This window comes from Delphinapterus leucas, chromosome 1 (assembly GCF_059928025.1).
Source record: "Delphinapterus leucas isolate spDelLeu-1000000601 "Yukka" chromosome 1, BTC_Dleu_Yukka2, whole genome shotgun sequence".
NCBI lineage: Eukaryota > Metazoa > Chordata > Mammalia > Artiodactyla > Monodontidae > Delphinapterus > Delphinapterus leucas.
The window spans coordinates 68,103,974-68,122,374 of NC_143129.1; the positions used below are offsets into that span (position 1 = coordinate 68,103,974).

Consider the following 18,401-nt stretch of genomic DNA (forward strand, 5'->3'; position numbering starts at 1 on the left):
TGTCCTCATCTTGGAGAAAATGATGTTTGATCATGCTCTCTTAAGAATATAACTCCCTAATATTAGCCATGGCACTAATAAGTCCCACAGAACAGATGCATCATTGGTTGCTAAGAACTTCTGATAGTATTTTTGGAATGCCACTTCATAAAGGTATATTAGGTTGCATTAACAAATTTCTTTGACTTTTTCAGTTGCCAAAAAGATCTTGATATTATCCTGGGAAAAAAAATCATTTGAATGAAAAATCTAGTGAACCAGGTCAGGATAGGAAGCCTTAGCTCCACCATAATTCAGGTTACAAAAAAGACTTACAGTTAATTGACCATAAACTCAGTGAATCAACAGGTTAAAACTGAGTCCTCTGAAAATTGAGTCCTTGTCTGGTTATAAGGTGAGTCGGTTGCTTTAAAATAAAACAACTTTTAATATTTCAAAACAGTTAAATATTATCAGAAAAAATAACATTCTAGATTTTAAAATTTTAATCTGATGTCATTTTTAACTTTATTAATGATAAAAAAATAATTATAATAAGCCAGTGGTAAGTTTTAAAAAATAACAATAATAAGCCAGTGGTAACAGCACTGGCTGCACTGAAGTCTGTAACACTAATTCTGAGGATGACTAAATGATAAAGGATTTAGAAATCACATGGCACGATGGGAAAAATCTGAAAGAATTAGAAACCTTCAGTACAGCTTTATTCCTCCCATGTTAGCTTTACTGTTTCTTCATCCTAAACATATGCTGTCTACTACCATCACATTTAGATCCTACCCAGCTTCAAGGTCCAGTTTAAGTCCCACCTTCTTCAAAGCCTTCCCTCATCCTCCCAGCTAGAAATGATTTCTCCCTACACTGAATTCGCATAGACTCATGTCTATGAGACATTCTTATGAATATTCTTATGAATACTTCTTATGAATATTCTATTACATTTCCATACATGTAAGATAAATTTCCTGAGAACAAATTAATATTTTATTCAACTTTAGTGATCCTACTGAGTATAGTACAGTGTTTTGCACAGTGGAGACAAAACAAAAGGAACAACATAGCTCAAAGGATAAGAGGATGGCTCTGCTCACTTTTATAGATATGTGTTTATAGATATGTGTGACTTTTGTCAAGGGACTAAAAACATCTAAGCCTCAATCCCTGATCTATAAAGAGAAAAAAATAATGCCTCATATGGTTGTTATAAGGATTAAATGAGACAATCTATGTAAGTGTTTAACACATCTAGTAAATACTTAATGAATGACAGCCACTATTATATTAAATTATTACTTTATAATGAATTGTAATACTTTATAATATATTACTTTATAATAAGTCACTTTATAATAAATGTCAAATAAATGAAGAAGACGTAGAATAGGGCAATGACTTCCAGAAGAGCTTTCATTTTTAAAAGATGAGGAAAATCATTTTAATCTGTGTTACTGGTAAGGGCAGAATTCAAAAAAGTATAGATAACAGAGTTGTACAACAACAGAATACGGTGCATTAAAAATTAACTGTTCCCTAACAATGGATGAGTCCAAGCACAGGGTAGATGACCATCTGTCAGGAATACTGATGAAAGAAGTGTGCCCTTTGATTAAAAAGTGAGCAAGCCTTTAAAATTTGTCTAATATTTTTTACAATAAAGAAAATGCTTTGGTTTTTCCTACTGATGTTTATAAAACTTTATACAGCCGCTTTACTTTTCCAATTGTCATCTATAATACAGTTGGTCAGATTTAATTTAGGATAAAGTGCTGTGGCAGGCAGAACAGCCAACTCAAAGACATCCACATCTTAATCTCAGATGCTGTGAATAGTTACCTTACATGGTAAAAAAGATTCTGCAGATCGGATCAAGTCAAGGGTCCTGAGATGGGGGGAATTTATCCTCGATTATCTGGGTGGACCCAGTGTAATCACAAAATGGTCTTTATAAGAGAAAGAGGGAGGCAGGAGAGTCAGAGAAGATGTGATGACGGAAGCAGGGGTCAGAGAGAGAGAGAGAGAGAAAAGAGAGAGAGACAGAGAGGGGAAGACAGACAGACAGACAGACATAAAGACACTTTACTTCTGGCTTTGAAGATGGAGGAAGAGGCCATAAACCAAGGAATGTAGGTAGCCTATAGAAGCTAGAAAAGGGAAGGAAATGAATTCTCTCCACAGAGCCTCCAGAAGGAATGCAGCCCTTCCAAACCCTAATTTTAGGACTTCTGAACTCCAGAGCTGTAAGATACTAAATTTGTGTTGTTTTACCTAGCAATTTCACTATTAGTTATATACCCCAAAGAACTGTGTGCCAATGTTCAATGCAGCATTAATTCACAATGGCTAAAAGGTGGAAAAAACCCAAGTGTCTATAAACAGATGAATGGATAAACAAAATGTGGTACAAACATACAATGGAGTATTATTCATCTGTAGATTGTGTAACATAGATAAACTTGAAAATATGCTAAGCGAACTAAGTCAGACACAAAAGAACAAATGTTGTATGATTCCACTTAATATAAAGTATCTAGAATAGGCAAATTCAGAGACATAAGATACACATCTGTTTTCTTTAATTTGAGCTGACCCACAAGAAGCTTATTACTCCTTTTTATTTATTTTAATCAATTCCTTAAAGGTAACTATGTCAAAACTCATTCACTCTACTCATACTCCCAAATCCATTTCATTCAAAATCTTTGAGGTAGTATGAGATAATGAGAGGGAGGGGATATATGTATACATATAGCTGATTCGTTTCATTGTACAGCAGAAACTAAGACAATATTGTAAAGCAACTATACTCCAATTAAAAAAAAGAAAAAAGAAAGAAAGGTAACGAAAGGCTCACAGTCTTTGCAATCACAAATTACTAAACAGTTCTGAATTTATTTCCCTTATCTGTAAAATAGGCATAATACTATTTACCTTATAAGAGTATTTTAACAATTATGAAGTGTATATAATAAAGCAGCTAGCCTTGCACATATAGTAAGAACTCAACAAATGGTAACTGCTGCTATTATTATTACTATTATCTTTGCCTTCCCCTCCGATGACCGCCTCAACTACTTAAAAGAGAAATAAGAAAAATGGAACAATCTGACATGAATTATTCCTCATTTTCCTTCTCCTTTCCACCTCAATTTTCTGTCATTGTTTGATCTTAGCTTCTTCTCCCCAATATAAAAAAAGGGTATATCTTTTTCCATTTTCAAAGTTAACCCTCCATTCTGTACTTTTGATCCTAACTCCTTCCCCTACCTCAGTTCCATCAGTTGTTTTTCTTTAATTCCTTTCTCTCTGGTGGTTCCTTCCACCTGGCCTATGAACATACTCAAATTTCCTCAAAGAGATACCACTATGGTACTTTCCTATACCTCTTCTTGAATTACCTTCTCTTGAATTATCCTGAATCCGTCACCTGCGTATCTGTCTCATCTCTAATGGATTGCTAACTCTTCAAAGACTGAGGGTATCTCATTTATTTGCATTAACATCTTTTAATAACACCAAGTATAGTATTTTACATATAGGACAGGCACAGACTTAAATAAATGAATAAGCCTAAGCAACAGATTTTCTGTGAACATATAAGGGCTGTTTGACAAAAGCGCATTGTCAGATTTAGCTGCTCAACCTAAATAAATCACTCTGGTTGGAGAAAGGCAAAGAAGTAACGTATCAAATACAATCTTAATTTATAATACCATTCTCTTAAAATGTCACAAAATCAAAAATTATTTTTCCTGAAATGTTTAAAATTGTTGTAGTCTACACGAAAGTATTCTGAATCCAGAAAATATGAAACTTTGGTTTTATTATAATGCTAGTGTTCTTTCCATTGAAAAGTTTTCTTGTTATTCATAAACCAACAAAAGCTAAGAACCCATATATTCTTTACAGTTAAGCAATCTGCAGGTTTGTTAGTTATATTTTAAAATAAAAATCCATTTATAAGCAAGTAATTATCTGAATAAACTGTAATTTTATTCTGTTTTATTATTTTTTATTTTTTGACTGCACTGAACGGCATGCGGGATCTTAGTTCCCCAACCAGGGATTGAACCCTCGCCCCCTGCAGTGGTAGCGCATAGTCTTAACCACTGGACCACCAGGGAAGTCCCAGTAGACTGTAATTTTACAACTAATGTATCAGACATGATACTTAGTATGCAAACTGGAACTCAAATGTATTTTTATGTTCCTGAGCTAACCAACTGACATCAGTGGGAAATGCTAAGAACACAGTGACAGACCCTTAACATTTGAGAAACTGGACATTCAAGGTTATCCTCAAGTGAATGTAAAAGCCCATAATATGGAAGTAATGTGTAATTTCATAAAGGCAACAAATGTTTCAGTCAACATACAGAAAGTGAGTCACCACGCTCCAGAGTTAGGATGACTGATCATCTCATGTTTGATCCAATTTCTCTTATTTCATTAGCAGTAATTCTTGTGAAAAAGGAATAAAGATTTTCCCTATTTGTAAAATCAACTACCACTGCTGCTGGTGGAAATAAAAAAGTCTAAGAAAGCACTAGTTTTCAGCCACAAAATCAGAGTCTTAGAGACATTAAAAAGTAAAATATCTAAATTCATAGTGCTTAGCTCTATGGTGAATGAGTCTGCCATGCAATCCATATTAAAACAGGGCAAGAAATTCATGGGACTGTTTCAGCAAGTGTTCCAGCTAGAATTTATCTTACATAGCTCTATAAATGGTTTTAGACCCAAATATATATATACAAAGCTTTGCTTAAATTTTCAGTTTTATTTTATTACAGTTCATGGGAGAAACCATATGCAGGGTGTAGATCCTAATCCTGCCTTTATTTCCTGGCTGGTTTTGTGCCTCAATTTCCTATTCCTTGAAATAATACCTAACTTGCAGGGCTGCCATAAGAACTCAAAACTCAGGTAATGCATACAGTGCTTAAGATTTTTAAAAACATGTCATCAGGGTTTTATTAAATGTGGTGCTCAATAAATGGTAGCTACTGAAACTTCTATTATAGTAAAGGATTCCCAAAGAATCCGATATAGTGGTTTTTCAGTGTTCTCCAATCATTCTGAGTCTGTTTCTCTTCCCTTAGAAATACATGCCTCTTCTTTGAATCTGAATTCTTTAGGCGTGGGTGTCCTGCTCACTCTCTTCTAGTGTCTTAATGGGATCAACTGCCCTATTTCTCTCTGCAAACAAGTCCCACACCTAAGCTAGATGGCCACAATACTGGCAGAGGGACTGCTGCTACAAAAAAATGCAAGGCGGAGCCCAAACAGGGGACAGAAAGGAGACTGGCTGACACTTCAGACAGAACAGAATGCTGCCCCTCCCCTTCGCGGGATGTATTTACAGCAGCCTACCCGGCTAGCCTCAGTTGGAGTAACTTGAGAGACATGTTAAATACAGCAGGAAGCCCCACTGCTCAGTTTCACATAAAGAGACAGGTATGCTTTAAAGATTAAAAGATTAACAAGTATCTCCAGGTACCAAAAAATTTTAAACGAAAGATATGTAGGCAGGAAGCTGCTGCATTGGTTCAACTCATTTACTTCAAATTAAAAGGTGTTATGGCCAGTAGGGGTGGAAAACAAAGACAGTCTCCAAGAGTGACTCTCATTTTTACTATCTCTCATAGTTAGGCATTTTAAAAATCACGAGTCAAAGAGGCAATGCTCTCTGCTAGTAAAAACCTAGTGAAACTATTACTTTCTGGGTATCCCTGCCCATAATTCCCTTCTTAAATGGTTGATAAAGATATATAGTCAAATGTCGAGTATGGGCTGTGGAGACAATCTATCCTTTACAGACTCACCTTCCTCCCATGGGGGCCTCAGTTTCCTCATTTTTATGGTATTAATTTTCTCTTGATACAGGGTTTAATCAAGAGTAAATTTTTTTAAAAAAACTTATGAAATAAAAGGATGTATTAGAAACAGGTGTGTGTTTTTATCTATTCACAATACCATTACTTCAATACAATTTATACTGAATGTGGATAAGATTTCCCATTTTGATTAACACCTATAACAAGAGCAACTTTTTTGTTATAGCCATTCAACTTTTTTGAATGGCTGTGTAGCTGGCACCATGCTTAACACATTTCCTTTAATACTCACAATGACTTATGAAATTTATTATCCTCATTTTATAGGTGAACAAATTAAGTCTTTTTCAAAAAGACTGGGGAAACTGCCTGAAGTCACACAGCTTAGTAAGTGGCTAGTAAGTCATTCCCAGAACTAACTGACCCAAAGGACTAGTCTCTCAACTACTCTGTAGTTTCTCTGATATATGGCAGCAAAAGATGAAACAATCTGCAGAAGTTAGATAATCTTAAGTCAATACAATCCCAGTTCCTGCAAATATTAGCTAATATTTGACAACTCAATACTCAAATTGGTCTTTATTCACCGAATACAAGTCACAGTTAAATGGGAAGTTTCTTCTTTTAGCTCTATTACATCTAATTAAAAAGCTGGATCTGAGAACGATCTTGTACCTGTGTTGCCATCTCCACTCTCCATAGATGGTTTACTGGTTTCTGACGGATTGTTCATTCTTGAGTCTGCAATAAATCAGAAGAGAATAGGTTTTGAAAATATTGGGGATGTGGTTAGGGAGGCAAAATTGTGGCAAAGGAAAAGGTCAAGAATATTGACTATTGTTACAGTCCTACAGTTCAAGGAGAGATGGTATCAACATTAAAACATTGCAAACTATAACAAAATTTTATCTGAAAGAAATTCAGGATTCCCTTAACTCTGAAGTGATCCACAAATAAATTGTCTTTCTAAAGAACCTTAAGATTCTGCCAAGAGAAATAACAGAAATCTAACCTGCAAAAAAAATTATAATAGAGTATAATATAAAAAAGAGGAAAAATGTTTTATAATATGAAGCATAAAGTATATTAAATAAACAAAGTTGGGGCAGGGAGGAGGAGAGAAGTACCTCACAAAGTAAAATATGTTATTCCCAAATAAAGTTTCTTTTTTCATAAGTAAAGATATTCATTAATTGTAACCTAAATAATCTACTGGTAATCTTGATTACAGACTGGACAATACCTCAACCTAACAGAATAAAATGAAAACATGTCTAAGAAAAATATCTCCATATTTACTCCCCACTCTCTGCCCCAAAACAAATTAAACATGCATCAAAGTGAGAATATTATCAAATTCAAACCTCAATCATAAACCAGTACAAGAAGCTGGACTACAAGGCATAACAGATACATCTAATAACTGCAAAATTAAATCACAACCACACCCAGTTAAAAATTATACTGCCTTGATATCCTAAATGAATGCTTTCATAGTAATACATTTTCATCAAGCAATATTAAGTATCCTAGAAGATATGCAAGAGGAAAGACAAGAACAAGTCTGCTTTTCTTCTACCTCTCCTAAAGGGTAAAAGCTATACATTTAATAGGTATCTTATTCTACTTCTCCTGTGAACTCAAACTTAGCATATTTATAGTCAAAGAAGTTTACTATCAAGCAAGCTCTACCTTTTCCCTCAATGGGTTAAGAACCATTTAACTATAATTATTAGCAGAGAATAATACTTAAACTATATATTATATTCAATTTTTTGACTGAACAGCCCATTTTGTCATCTGCTTAAATGTTTAACTAGAAAATCAAAACAATCATTAGTAGTCCCAACCATGTTGTCCATGGTTACTTTATCCACATGCATAACTGATGAGAAAGATCAAGAATCCTTCTCTCATAAATTTCATTTCCAACCTGGAAGCTGTGTAATAGCTTTTAAAATAGTTTTTGAAACAAATGCTTGCCTTATGGGCTTAAGCAGTTCTATCATATATTTGTTTTGTTCTTCACATGTTCAAATGGTTCAAATTTGTATGTCTGTGGTCATAAATGAGGGTAGTTCTATAACTTCCTTCCCCCTACAGAAGAATTTAAATATCATCTGAAAGCATACTAAGGTTTGAAAGGAACAGGTGTACAGCTTAGTAAACATCAGCTTTCTGAATGACTTAACCAAAATCTTATGAAAGTCAACAAAAACCACAACAAATGTAATAGAATACACCATTAAGCATACATGCTGCTCAATGCTTCCTTTAGAATGTATTTTAAAAGAAAGTGGGAAAAAATGATGAAGCAGTTAACATTCATCAGAAGGGTAACAATGTTTTCCACATACCATAAAAACAAAGCTGTAGGCATAATTCTCAACAAGTCATGACCTGCACAACTCATATCCTGATTTCCACATCTAAAAATTATGTCACAGGTATTTTATGTGAATCTTCTATGCATTTTCTATCAAACTGTCAAGAGTTTAATACACATAAGCAAAAATAAATAAAACCAAATCCTGATTAATTGAACAACTATGAATGTTGTACACTGGAATGGAATGGAAGAATGTTTAAATGATATTTACTGTGAACTGAAAATTACAGATATAATGTCTAATTCTAAAATATAATGCTAAAAATATTTCAGAAAGGTACTTTCCTTTCCTTTCTTGAGTTCCCAACTTAGTAGATGTAAAAGAGTAAATACAAGTAAGTTCTTTTTTTGATATGTGAAGTTTGTTTTTTCCCTCTGGGCACACTGAACTGACTGTATGAGTCTAATACACAGTCTACAGGTTGCTCTTGGATTGAATTCTTGACATCAGTTTGTTATTTTAGTCATTCACCCTTTTAATAGTGATTTTTATCATGCTGTACAAGTATTAGTACTACCCTGGGTTTAGCCCATGCCTTCCAGCTAAAAATTCAAACATTTTCAGAACTATCATTTTATTTTATCCAGAGCTACTGTGATGGTGATGGGGGGCAGCCTCAATTTTTCAAGCAGGAAAAATTACCTACAGGAAAAAAAAAAATCATTTGTAGAGGTTTTAAAACTAAGATACCAGAGACCTGGAGTTCTTATCATCACCTGGAGAGGTGACCAGAGTAACCCAAAGAGGTTTCAACAATTTTGCATACAAACAGAAAAAACTCAACACAAAATATGGCCACCATGGTCACAGTAAGTCTAAAAAACAAAGTGCCTCAATCTATTTGAAATCTTAATCACCAAAGAGAGTTTATATATTCAAGCCACACATCCCCCTCCCCAAATCTTGTTGTTCTAAAGGAAAAACTCTAAAAACAGGCTTTCCAACACTTAAAAATTATTTCCTGAAGAACAGGAGTTGATTTTTTTTTAAATAAAAAAGGCTAGTATTAGCCAAAATTTGAAAACAGTTAACAGTTTCTAAAATCTGGAAATTGATCAACAGTCCTATTGCAGTAACCATTCCAATTACCTTCTGCATTAGCATTTATGGGAACAACTATGCACTATATGGCTCCATCTTACTTTTCACTAGGCATTTTTTATAGAAGACATTCACATTCGGTATGCAAAACTTTTAAAATTAATATGTACATATTATTTAGGTACACTTTATACCTTGTTTCAGATTTAGACTGTTTTTAGAACTACATGAAATGCTCTCAATAGAAATTTCCAAAAAGCAAAAATGTCCTCCATTCCAGTTGAACTCTAAATCCACACTATTTACTGAAAATATCCTCTGAACCAGAAGAGCTAGCGGTAGGGAGGGACCTACTGCAAATTCAAGCAGGCTTGTGCTTTGCAAATGCTTTCCTCCTTCCCAGCTCAATCCACTTCTCCCCCCTCCCCCGAGTTGGTTGCATATGCGATTAAGCATTTATGCATAGTCAACTCCACACATGCTATTTCCATATTAAAGCTTATAAGAAAGAACCGGGCTGGTACCCACCTAGAACATAGTCACTGCAGTCCAGCATTGCTGTGAAATCTTCTAGAGGTTCAGACAGTCCAAAGCAAGGAAGAAACAGGTAGCGGTTTGGGGTAGGGGAAAGAAGGTGCTATTATTTCTAACAAATCTACACTATATTCTTAAAAGAACAAGGGTGGGAGGTGGAAAGTGGATTGGGGGAGAAGCGAAATACAACTTCAGTTACACCATAGCAATCTTCAACTGAATAAGGAAACTTCAGTTGCTCACAGGAGTTTTAGCCTCTCCTACCAGCTAGGACTGACATTGTCAAGGCAACTGAAGCATGAAAAGTTCCTCTTTTTGTAATAAAATAGAAACAAAGATTGCAGCTGGCAGTTTCCATAATGAAGCTTTATCAGTATGCGCGTGATTAGGGCCTTATGCAAATCTCGCCTCGTTAGCACAGCAGCCAGTACTTTGAAGTCCACGAACAATTCATTTACAGAATACACTGAAAGCACTCCCTGCATAATTTAAATCATTGCATAAATATTTATCAGTCCATTTGCATATTAATTGGCAGTGCATGAAGGGAAAAATTATCTCCTGAGCGCCAGCATAATAATTAGGAGGATAAAATGAGATTTCTTCCAATGGCCTGGCTTCTTGGACCTAACTTGAGATAGTACCGGGGGAGAAGGGAGGGACAGGAGACAGAGTTCTGTTAAAATGCCACTGAAATGACACGTACAAATTAGAAACAACTCTACAGACTTAAGCACCTTTAATCTTATTCCTGCTGGCAACAATGACTTCAGTAATAAGGGGATTTGCAAAAAGCTTTCTACACAATCCAAATAATCCCAAGGAAACAATTAGCAAGGTAGAAGCAGAACACAGGGCTGTCAAGATGGTGCTAGCCTACTGATAGAGAATTTTCCGAACATTAACATACACTGTCAGGTGAAAGTCCTACTTTAAAACGAGGCACCAGTATAAATCCGGAAGCAGTGTAGGATCTATAAAATTATCTTCCAGAGTATGAAAATTCATTATCTACAAATCCTTTTATACTACCAAATTAACCAAATAGATTAGTTGAACGCCACATATCATACAATATTCTTCCCCCATCAGAATCAACCTAAAGTGTATGACAGTCTGTTATTTACAATATCAATCATCAAAAAATGGGTCATGTAAATTGTAGAATTAGTATTTTCAAGTAAATTTCACTTAATGTATATGAATCTATAGACTCAGAATACTTACAAAAGAATATATTTATTTAAAGTGAATTTACAAGGTAAAACATCAACCCCAAATTTTTTAGGCATTACCATATGACAACATTCCAATGTTACCATCACAGACAATTCAGGAGATTTGTAAAAACCCATGAAATAGGCATTATTACCCCCCTTTTAAAATACAGAAACTGAGGCACAGAGAGCTGAAGTAGTTTATCTAATGTCACACTAATAATCTGGAGTCAGGATTTAAAACCAGATTTTGCTGACATTAAAATTTGAGCTCTTGGCTACTATTATACCTATGGACAAGTTATACATTTAAGGAACTGGTAGGCATGGGGGGCTTGAATCAAGCAGCAGACTAAAATAGCTTACTTTCAGTGTAGTAAGGAAGCCAATAATTGGTGACAACAATTTTGTGTTTAAAGGTCAAGGGTATATGGATACACAGAAGAGTGCACTAGACTTGAGGCGAGTTCTCAAGGGTATTATTCCATTAACAATTGCTTTTATTTAGAACTAATCTTCAAGGATGCCAAGTGTCTGATTTTTTAAAATATGTATGTACCTTTTCCCAACATTAAGGATGAAATTAAATTCAACATGCATATGAGGAAATGAAAGACAACATTTCTATAAGGGACCTTCAAAAGATTTCCCTGCAACTCAATAACTTTGCTAGGAACAGAACCAAAAACCTTTCTTAACTTTTAGATCAGCACTCTATTTATACTGCTAGTTTTTCTATGTTTTACAGAACCACAAAATCCATAAAAGGAGAGGGTTTGGGGGAGAAATTTAACAATGATGTGTAGTACCCATGAGACTTTCCCTCTTTGAACCTTCCTTTTCTCATCTGTAAAATGATACTATCTTTTTCATGAGGTTGCTGTGAGGATAAATGTGCTTGTGCTTCTCAGACTAGACCCTGGACTGGAGCATGAGGTAGTTGTGCCAGGGAAGACATCAAGACACGATAAACATGGTGCATCCTTTAAGAACATTGATTTTATTCAATAATGAATCATAATACTTTTTAGTAAAACAATCAACAATATATTATGGAACAGAATACAAAATTCAAAAGAGTTTTTTAAGGTAGAATGTATTGGATGATACAACTTCTACTTGGTGGGAAAATATGAGAAGAAATGATGAATGTGAATAAATGTTTCTTTCCTTCCTCTTTTGCCTTCATCAAATTTTACATTTATTGCCTGTATTTATCATAGAATCTCTCTGCATCTCACCATCTACCTTTTCGTACTGCATGCAGTTAAAACCTCTAAACTACCTTTCTTATGCCAGTTAGGTCTTTCATACATTAGTTAAGGATGACTTATAGCGACAGCCAGACAATCACTGCCAACGAAGGAGTATTTGCTGGAAGGTACCTTGCAGGGCAGGATTTCAGCAGTATAATAATCCTCCTCCCCCTCAGGCCAAGAGTCCCACAGGGTCTCTGCACAGCAGGCCTATAGCTCACTAACTCACACAGGTTACTATGCAAAGTGGGACCTCCTTCCCCTCTGCTGCACAACTCACTATCTTCACTGCAGGAAGAGGGAGAGGGGCAAAAGAAGGAGGCAGCACTGAGATGCAGCTATCCAGAGTGACAGGAAGCCTCACCTTACCCAGGCAGCTGACTCGGTCACAATGGTGGGGGTGAGAAAACTCCTCTCCTGCCACTCTTGATCTAGGTACTTTGTGCATTCTAGAAGTCAGGCTTAAATACTAGAAGGTTGTCCAGGCCTTCTACAGTTGGACTGGGAGAGGGATGGCCACCATTTCTCCTCTACAGTCCCTTAACCGTGGAACAGCTGATCTGAAAGAGGGAAAGAGCTTTTCCCACAAAGTCTCAAATGTTCACCTCATTTGGTCCTCTGTCTGAAATATCAGATTAAAACTTAACCTAAAAAGAATACCCTTTTTAAAAAGGAAAACCATTTCTGGGAAGTTTGTAGGATTGTTATTCACACTTGAGCATGAATTAATCCAATTAAATTGCTTTCCTTTAAGACCTAGTTTAGGAGTTGATTAGTGAGGTAATGGTTGTTTCCATTGGAAAACAGGCCAATAAACTTTTTTTAAAAAGAAATTTACTTTTTCTTGAAGTATGGTTGATTTACAGTGTTTCAGATGTACAGCAAAGTGATTCAGATATGTATATATCTTTTTCAGATTCTTTCCCATTAAAGGTTATTACAAGATATTGATTATAGTTCCCTGTGCTATACAGTACATCCTTGATTTTTACCTATTTTATACATAGTACTGTGTATATGCCAACCCCAAATTTCCAATTTATCTCCCTCGCCCATCTCCCTTGGTGACCATAAGTTTGTTTTCTATGTCTGTGAGTCTATTTTTGTTTTGTAAATAAGTTCATCTATAGAATTTTTTAAGTTTCCACATATAAATGATATATGATATTTGTCTTTCTCTGTCTGATTTACTTTACTTAATATGATAATCTCTAGGTCCATCCATGTTGCTACAGATGGCATTATTTCATTCTCTTTAATGGCTGAGTAATGTCCACGGTGTATATATATCCCATCTTCTTTATCTATTCATCTGCTGATGGACACTTAGGTTGCTTCCAGGTCTTGGCTGCTGTAAACAGTGCTGCTATGAACATTGAGGTGCATGTACCTTTTTGAGTTAAGAGTTTTCTTGGGATATATGCCCAGGAATGGGATTGCAGGATCATATGGTAACCCTATTTTTAGTTTTGAAAGGAATCTCCATACTTTTCCCCATAATGGCTATGCCAATTTACACTCCCACCAACAGTGTAGGAGGGTTCCTTTTTCTCCATACCCTCTCCAGCATTTATTATTTGAAGACTTATTACTGATGGCCATTTTGACTGGCATATGTGAATGATGCCCCCTAAGGCTGCAATACAGGGATTTCAGTGCTTAAAACAACAGCAACAACAACAAAAAAAACCCCAAAATGGAATGTCTACCACTTACTAAAAATTTAGATGGGCAAATACCAAGAAAGAATTTACTTTATCAATTTGGCTATTAAGCACTGCCAAATAACTAGAGATCTGAAGGATAATCTTATTTCACAAAAAGTAAACTGAGGCCTAGAGAATGACTCTTAGGTGACACAGCTATAAGTAGCAGAGAAAGTGGGGGTGGGGGGTATATAATACGGAAGTATGAGAGGAAAATAAGTACAATAAAATATGCTGAAACTCTTACCACATGACACAGGTGAGATCTGTAGTTGCTGGTCAATTAAAAAGGTCAACTTAAAAATAAAACCATTTATACATACTTTAAACATTTCATTTTAACACAAAACACAAAACTATACATTCATTCACCAACCTTTTGATGTTGGACTAAAGCCTTTGCTTTAAGTTTGGATCCACTAATTTGAATTTCCTCTTCTTTCTGGGATAAATCATGCCCTTAATACACACTCTAATATTTCCAGTTTCAATTTCTTTAGCTTTGTTTTTCAAGCTTATCACATTTTCACATTTTATGTATGTGTATAAAATAAATATTAAAAACTCAAGAAAAATTTCATGAAACAATGCTCCTTCCTAGGTGTAATGTACTGATATGTTCTAATACATTTCTTCTTTTTTTTTTAATTGATTTAAACCTGAGTTGATTTCATGACCCATGGACTGAAAAACTGCTTTAAAAGACACGCGAAGCAATCTGAGTACAGAATCTTTTTCCTTCTTACTTTTTTTTTTTTAAAGAATAATTTATCCCTGATATTTTACAGCTCCCTTGTTCTCATCTAATTCAGCAGTACTTTTTTTTTACTTATTACCCTTTATCAGATCTTTTCAAAGCATTCAACTTAAGCTTTCACAGAAACATCACTTCTCTTTCCCTTGATTTATATAATAATTATTTAAATTGTGTGATTAAAATAAGTATAAACCAGCATGAAAAGGCTTGAGAGCACAAACGTGTAAATGACTCCTGATACCCATACAGCTTCAGCAGCAGCAGCAGATATGCACAGACATACTAAGGAGTAAGCATTCAGCATGCTGTCGGGGAATCATCAGTATGTTTCAAGCAAGAATTCTCAGGGCATCAGTTAATTGGGTCAGTCATTTAAGAGGTGGTTTGTTAAGGAAGCTACCACACTAGAAAGCAGCTAGTATTAAGTGGCTCATGCTCTGGTGTCTTCCGTAACCTGTGCTATCTTATTTTTCTACAGCCATGCCATCGCTCATTTACTGCTCAGTCCAACACTCCGGCATCTTTTCAGTAAACATAGCAACATCACAAAATCCAATCCTGAATTGCTTAGCTGTAAAAGCTTAAATCTTGTGTAGCTTTACTAAAGTTTTACCATTACACTAAATTTTTCTGTCTAGTCTATCTTACCATCCTGTTTCTTTACTTCTATAACTGTCTTTTATTTGTTCTAATGTAAAGAGTTTTGCAAAGCCATTTATTTCATGTATGAACACATTCAACAAGTATTTTACTAAGTGCTGCCAGACACCAGGATAGGAATTGGGTCTACAACGCTGAGCCACAGAATGCTTACAATTCAATAGTAAGCAATCATCTAAATACAGAATTACAAAGTGTGAAAATTCCATGGAAGATCAGGTGACAACATGGCTTTAACACAGGCCTATTATTTGTCTTGACATACTTGGCTACTATTAGAGTTCTCTAACTTCAAGAAATGGAATGTGACTTTTTCTCTGATTCCATTTACTAAATCCATGAAAAACAGGCTTTGTTTTATTTAAAACCACATGCTGCTTTGTTTATTGTCATTCATCCTTTGAACTATTTTGTTTCACTTCTGATATTGGTAATTTGCGACTTCTCTCTTTCTATCTCTCTCTTACTCCCAGGTTTCATAAATTTGTGTGAAAATACAGGTAACAAGTATCCCAAAGTTCTACATGAGATACAAAATCTAAAGATATACTCCTTCACTAAACTAATTAAAATGTTCTTCAGACTAATCGGATGTTACTAATATCTCTTACCATTAACAGTACAGTGGCAGTCATTCCATAAACATTTACTAACTCTCAAACTGTCTGAAATACCGTTCCCTCCCTATATCAACTAGTGAAAAGTCTATCTATGCTATAAAGACAGGCTCAAAAGTTATGACCACAGATCTTCATTCCCCTCACTGTCAAGTAACTATGTTTCCCTGAAATCATATAGCAATGATAATATCCCTCTCTTTTGTTTTTAACTTTGAAATAGTTAGAAATTCACAGGAATTTATAGAGACAGGTCTCAGGTACTCTTCATCCAGTTTCCCCCACTGGTTACTACATCTTATATAACTAACAGTACCATACAACTAACAGTACAAATCCAGGAAACTGGTATAGAGCATATGTAAAGTTCTATGTTATTTTACTGTCACGTGTGTAGATTCATGTAACCACCACTGCAATCAAAATACAGAACTATTTTTTCACAAAGAATTCCCTGCTGCTACCCCACTATAGGCATATCCACTCCTCTCCCTCTGGCTATTCCTAGTCCTTGACAATCACTCATCTGCCATCCATTTTTCTAATTTTGTCATTTTGGGATTATACAAATGGAATCATACAGTATATGACCATTTGAAGTTGGCATTTTTTACTCACCATAATGCCCTTAAGACCCACCCAAGTTATTCTGTGTATCAACAGTTTATTCCTTTTCATTGCTGAACAGAGTAGTGCATGGTATGGATGTACCATAGTTTGTCTAACCATTCACCAATTAAGGGACTTTTTCGTTGCTTCCAGTTTGGGGTCATTACAAATAAAGCTGCTATGAACATTCATACATGGCATGTACATAGGATCACAAGCTCCACCCTGGGAGGAAGTATTTGCAAAAGACATATCTGACTCTCATCTATAATATACAAAGCACATTCATGTACATATTTTTATGTGGACATAATTTTTTTTCCTCTGGGATAAACGCACAGAAGTGAGATTGCTTGGTCATATGACAAGTATATATTTAGTTTTAAAGAAAATTCCAAATATTTTCCAGAATGGCTGTACCATCTGACATTCTCAAAACAATGTATGAGAAATCCAGTTTTTCTAAATCTACACCAGAATTTGGTAGTGTCATAACCTTTTATTTTAGCTGTTTTAATAGGTATGCAGCGATATGTCATGGTGGTCTTAATCTGCATTTCCTCAATGGCTTATGGACCATCTTTTTATATGCTTATTTACCATTCATATGTCCTCTTCAGTGACATGTCTATTCTTTCTTGAATTTTTTTAGAATGCAAAAATCTCTCTCTCTTTTTTTTTGGCTGCACCATGTGGCTTGTGGGATTTTAGTTCCCAGACCAGGAATTGAACCCAGGCCCTCGGCAGTGAGAGCATGGAGTCCTAACCACTGGACCGCCAGGGAATTCCCCCCAAATATCTATTTTCTAATGGATTGCTTTTTTTTGGGTTCAGTTTTGAGAGTTCTTCATACACGGTAGATAATAATCTTTTATCAGATATGTGCTTTGCAAATGTTTTTCCTCACTGTGGAGCTTGACTCTTCATCCTTTTAGCAGAGTTTTGCACACAGAAAAACTTTTTAATTTGGATAAAATTTTCAGTTTATTTTTCAGTTTATCAATTTTTTTCTTTTATGGACTGTGCTCCTGGTGTCATGATTAAGCACTTTTCACCAAGCCCGACATCCTGAAAATTTTCTTCTGTTTTTATCCTAGTGTGAGGTTTAGGTTAAAGGTTCTTCCCCCACCCCTCCCCAAATCATTTGTCAAAAAGACTATTCTTCCTCCACTGAATTGCTTTTGTACTTTAGTCACAAGTCTATTGGCTGTACTTGTGTGGATATTTCTGGGTTTTCTATTCTATTCCATTGATCAATGTGTCAATGCCTCTACGGATCAAGCCCTGAGGTTTGATTCCTACAGCTATATAAAAAGTCTTAAAATTAAAGACTGATTCTTCCCACTTTATTTTTCTTTTTCAAAGTTTTCTTAGCTATTCTAATTAGCCTGCATTCCTGTATTAATTTGAGAATAATCTTATCTATTAAAATCTTAACAGAATTAACAGATAGATGCTACTATATATAAAACAGATAAGGAACAAGGACAATATCTTGTAATAAACTATAATGGAAAAGAATCTAAAAAAGAATACATATATATATATATATGTATCTCATTTTGCTGTACACCCAAAACTAACAACATTGTACATCAGAATTTCAATCAAAAAAACAAAAATAAAAGAATCTTAGGGGCATTTTGAGAGGAACTGCATTAAACCTGTATATCAATTGGGGAAGAATTTATCTTTCCTATGTTGAATCTCCTAATCCGTGAACACAGTACATCTCTCCATTTCCCTATATCTTCCTTGATTTCTCCCATCAGCATTTTGT

General features: G+C 35.1%; 1 protein-coding gene across 8 annotated transcripts in view; it reads right to left on the bottom strand.

Moving 5' to 3' along the window:
* The window catches only part of POU2F1 (POU class 2 homeobox 1), a 186,589-nt gene that overhangs the window by 86,273 nt on the left and 81,915 nt on the right, over positions 1–18,401 (bottom strand). For 6 of the 8 annotated variants that reach the window (XM_089911659.1, XM_089911650.1, XM_089911642.1 and 3 more), the window contains one exon: positions 6,510–6,575. In XM_089911659.1, the coding sequence (XP_089767785.1) occupies positions 6,510–6,575 (66 nt within the window). Of the gene's footprint in view, positions 1–6,509; positions 6,576–9,793; positions 17,946–18,401 lie in introns of those variants that run through there. The other 2 variants (XM_022560044.3, XM_089911637.1) reach the window with 1 other exon arrangement.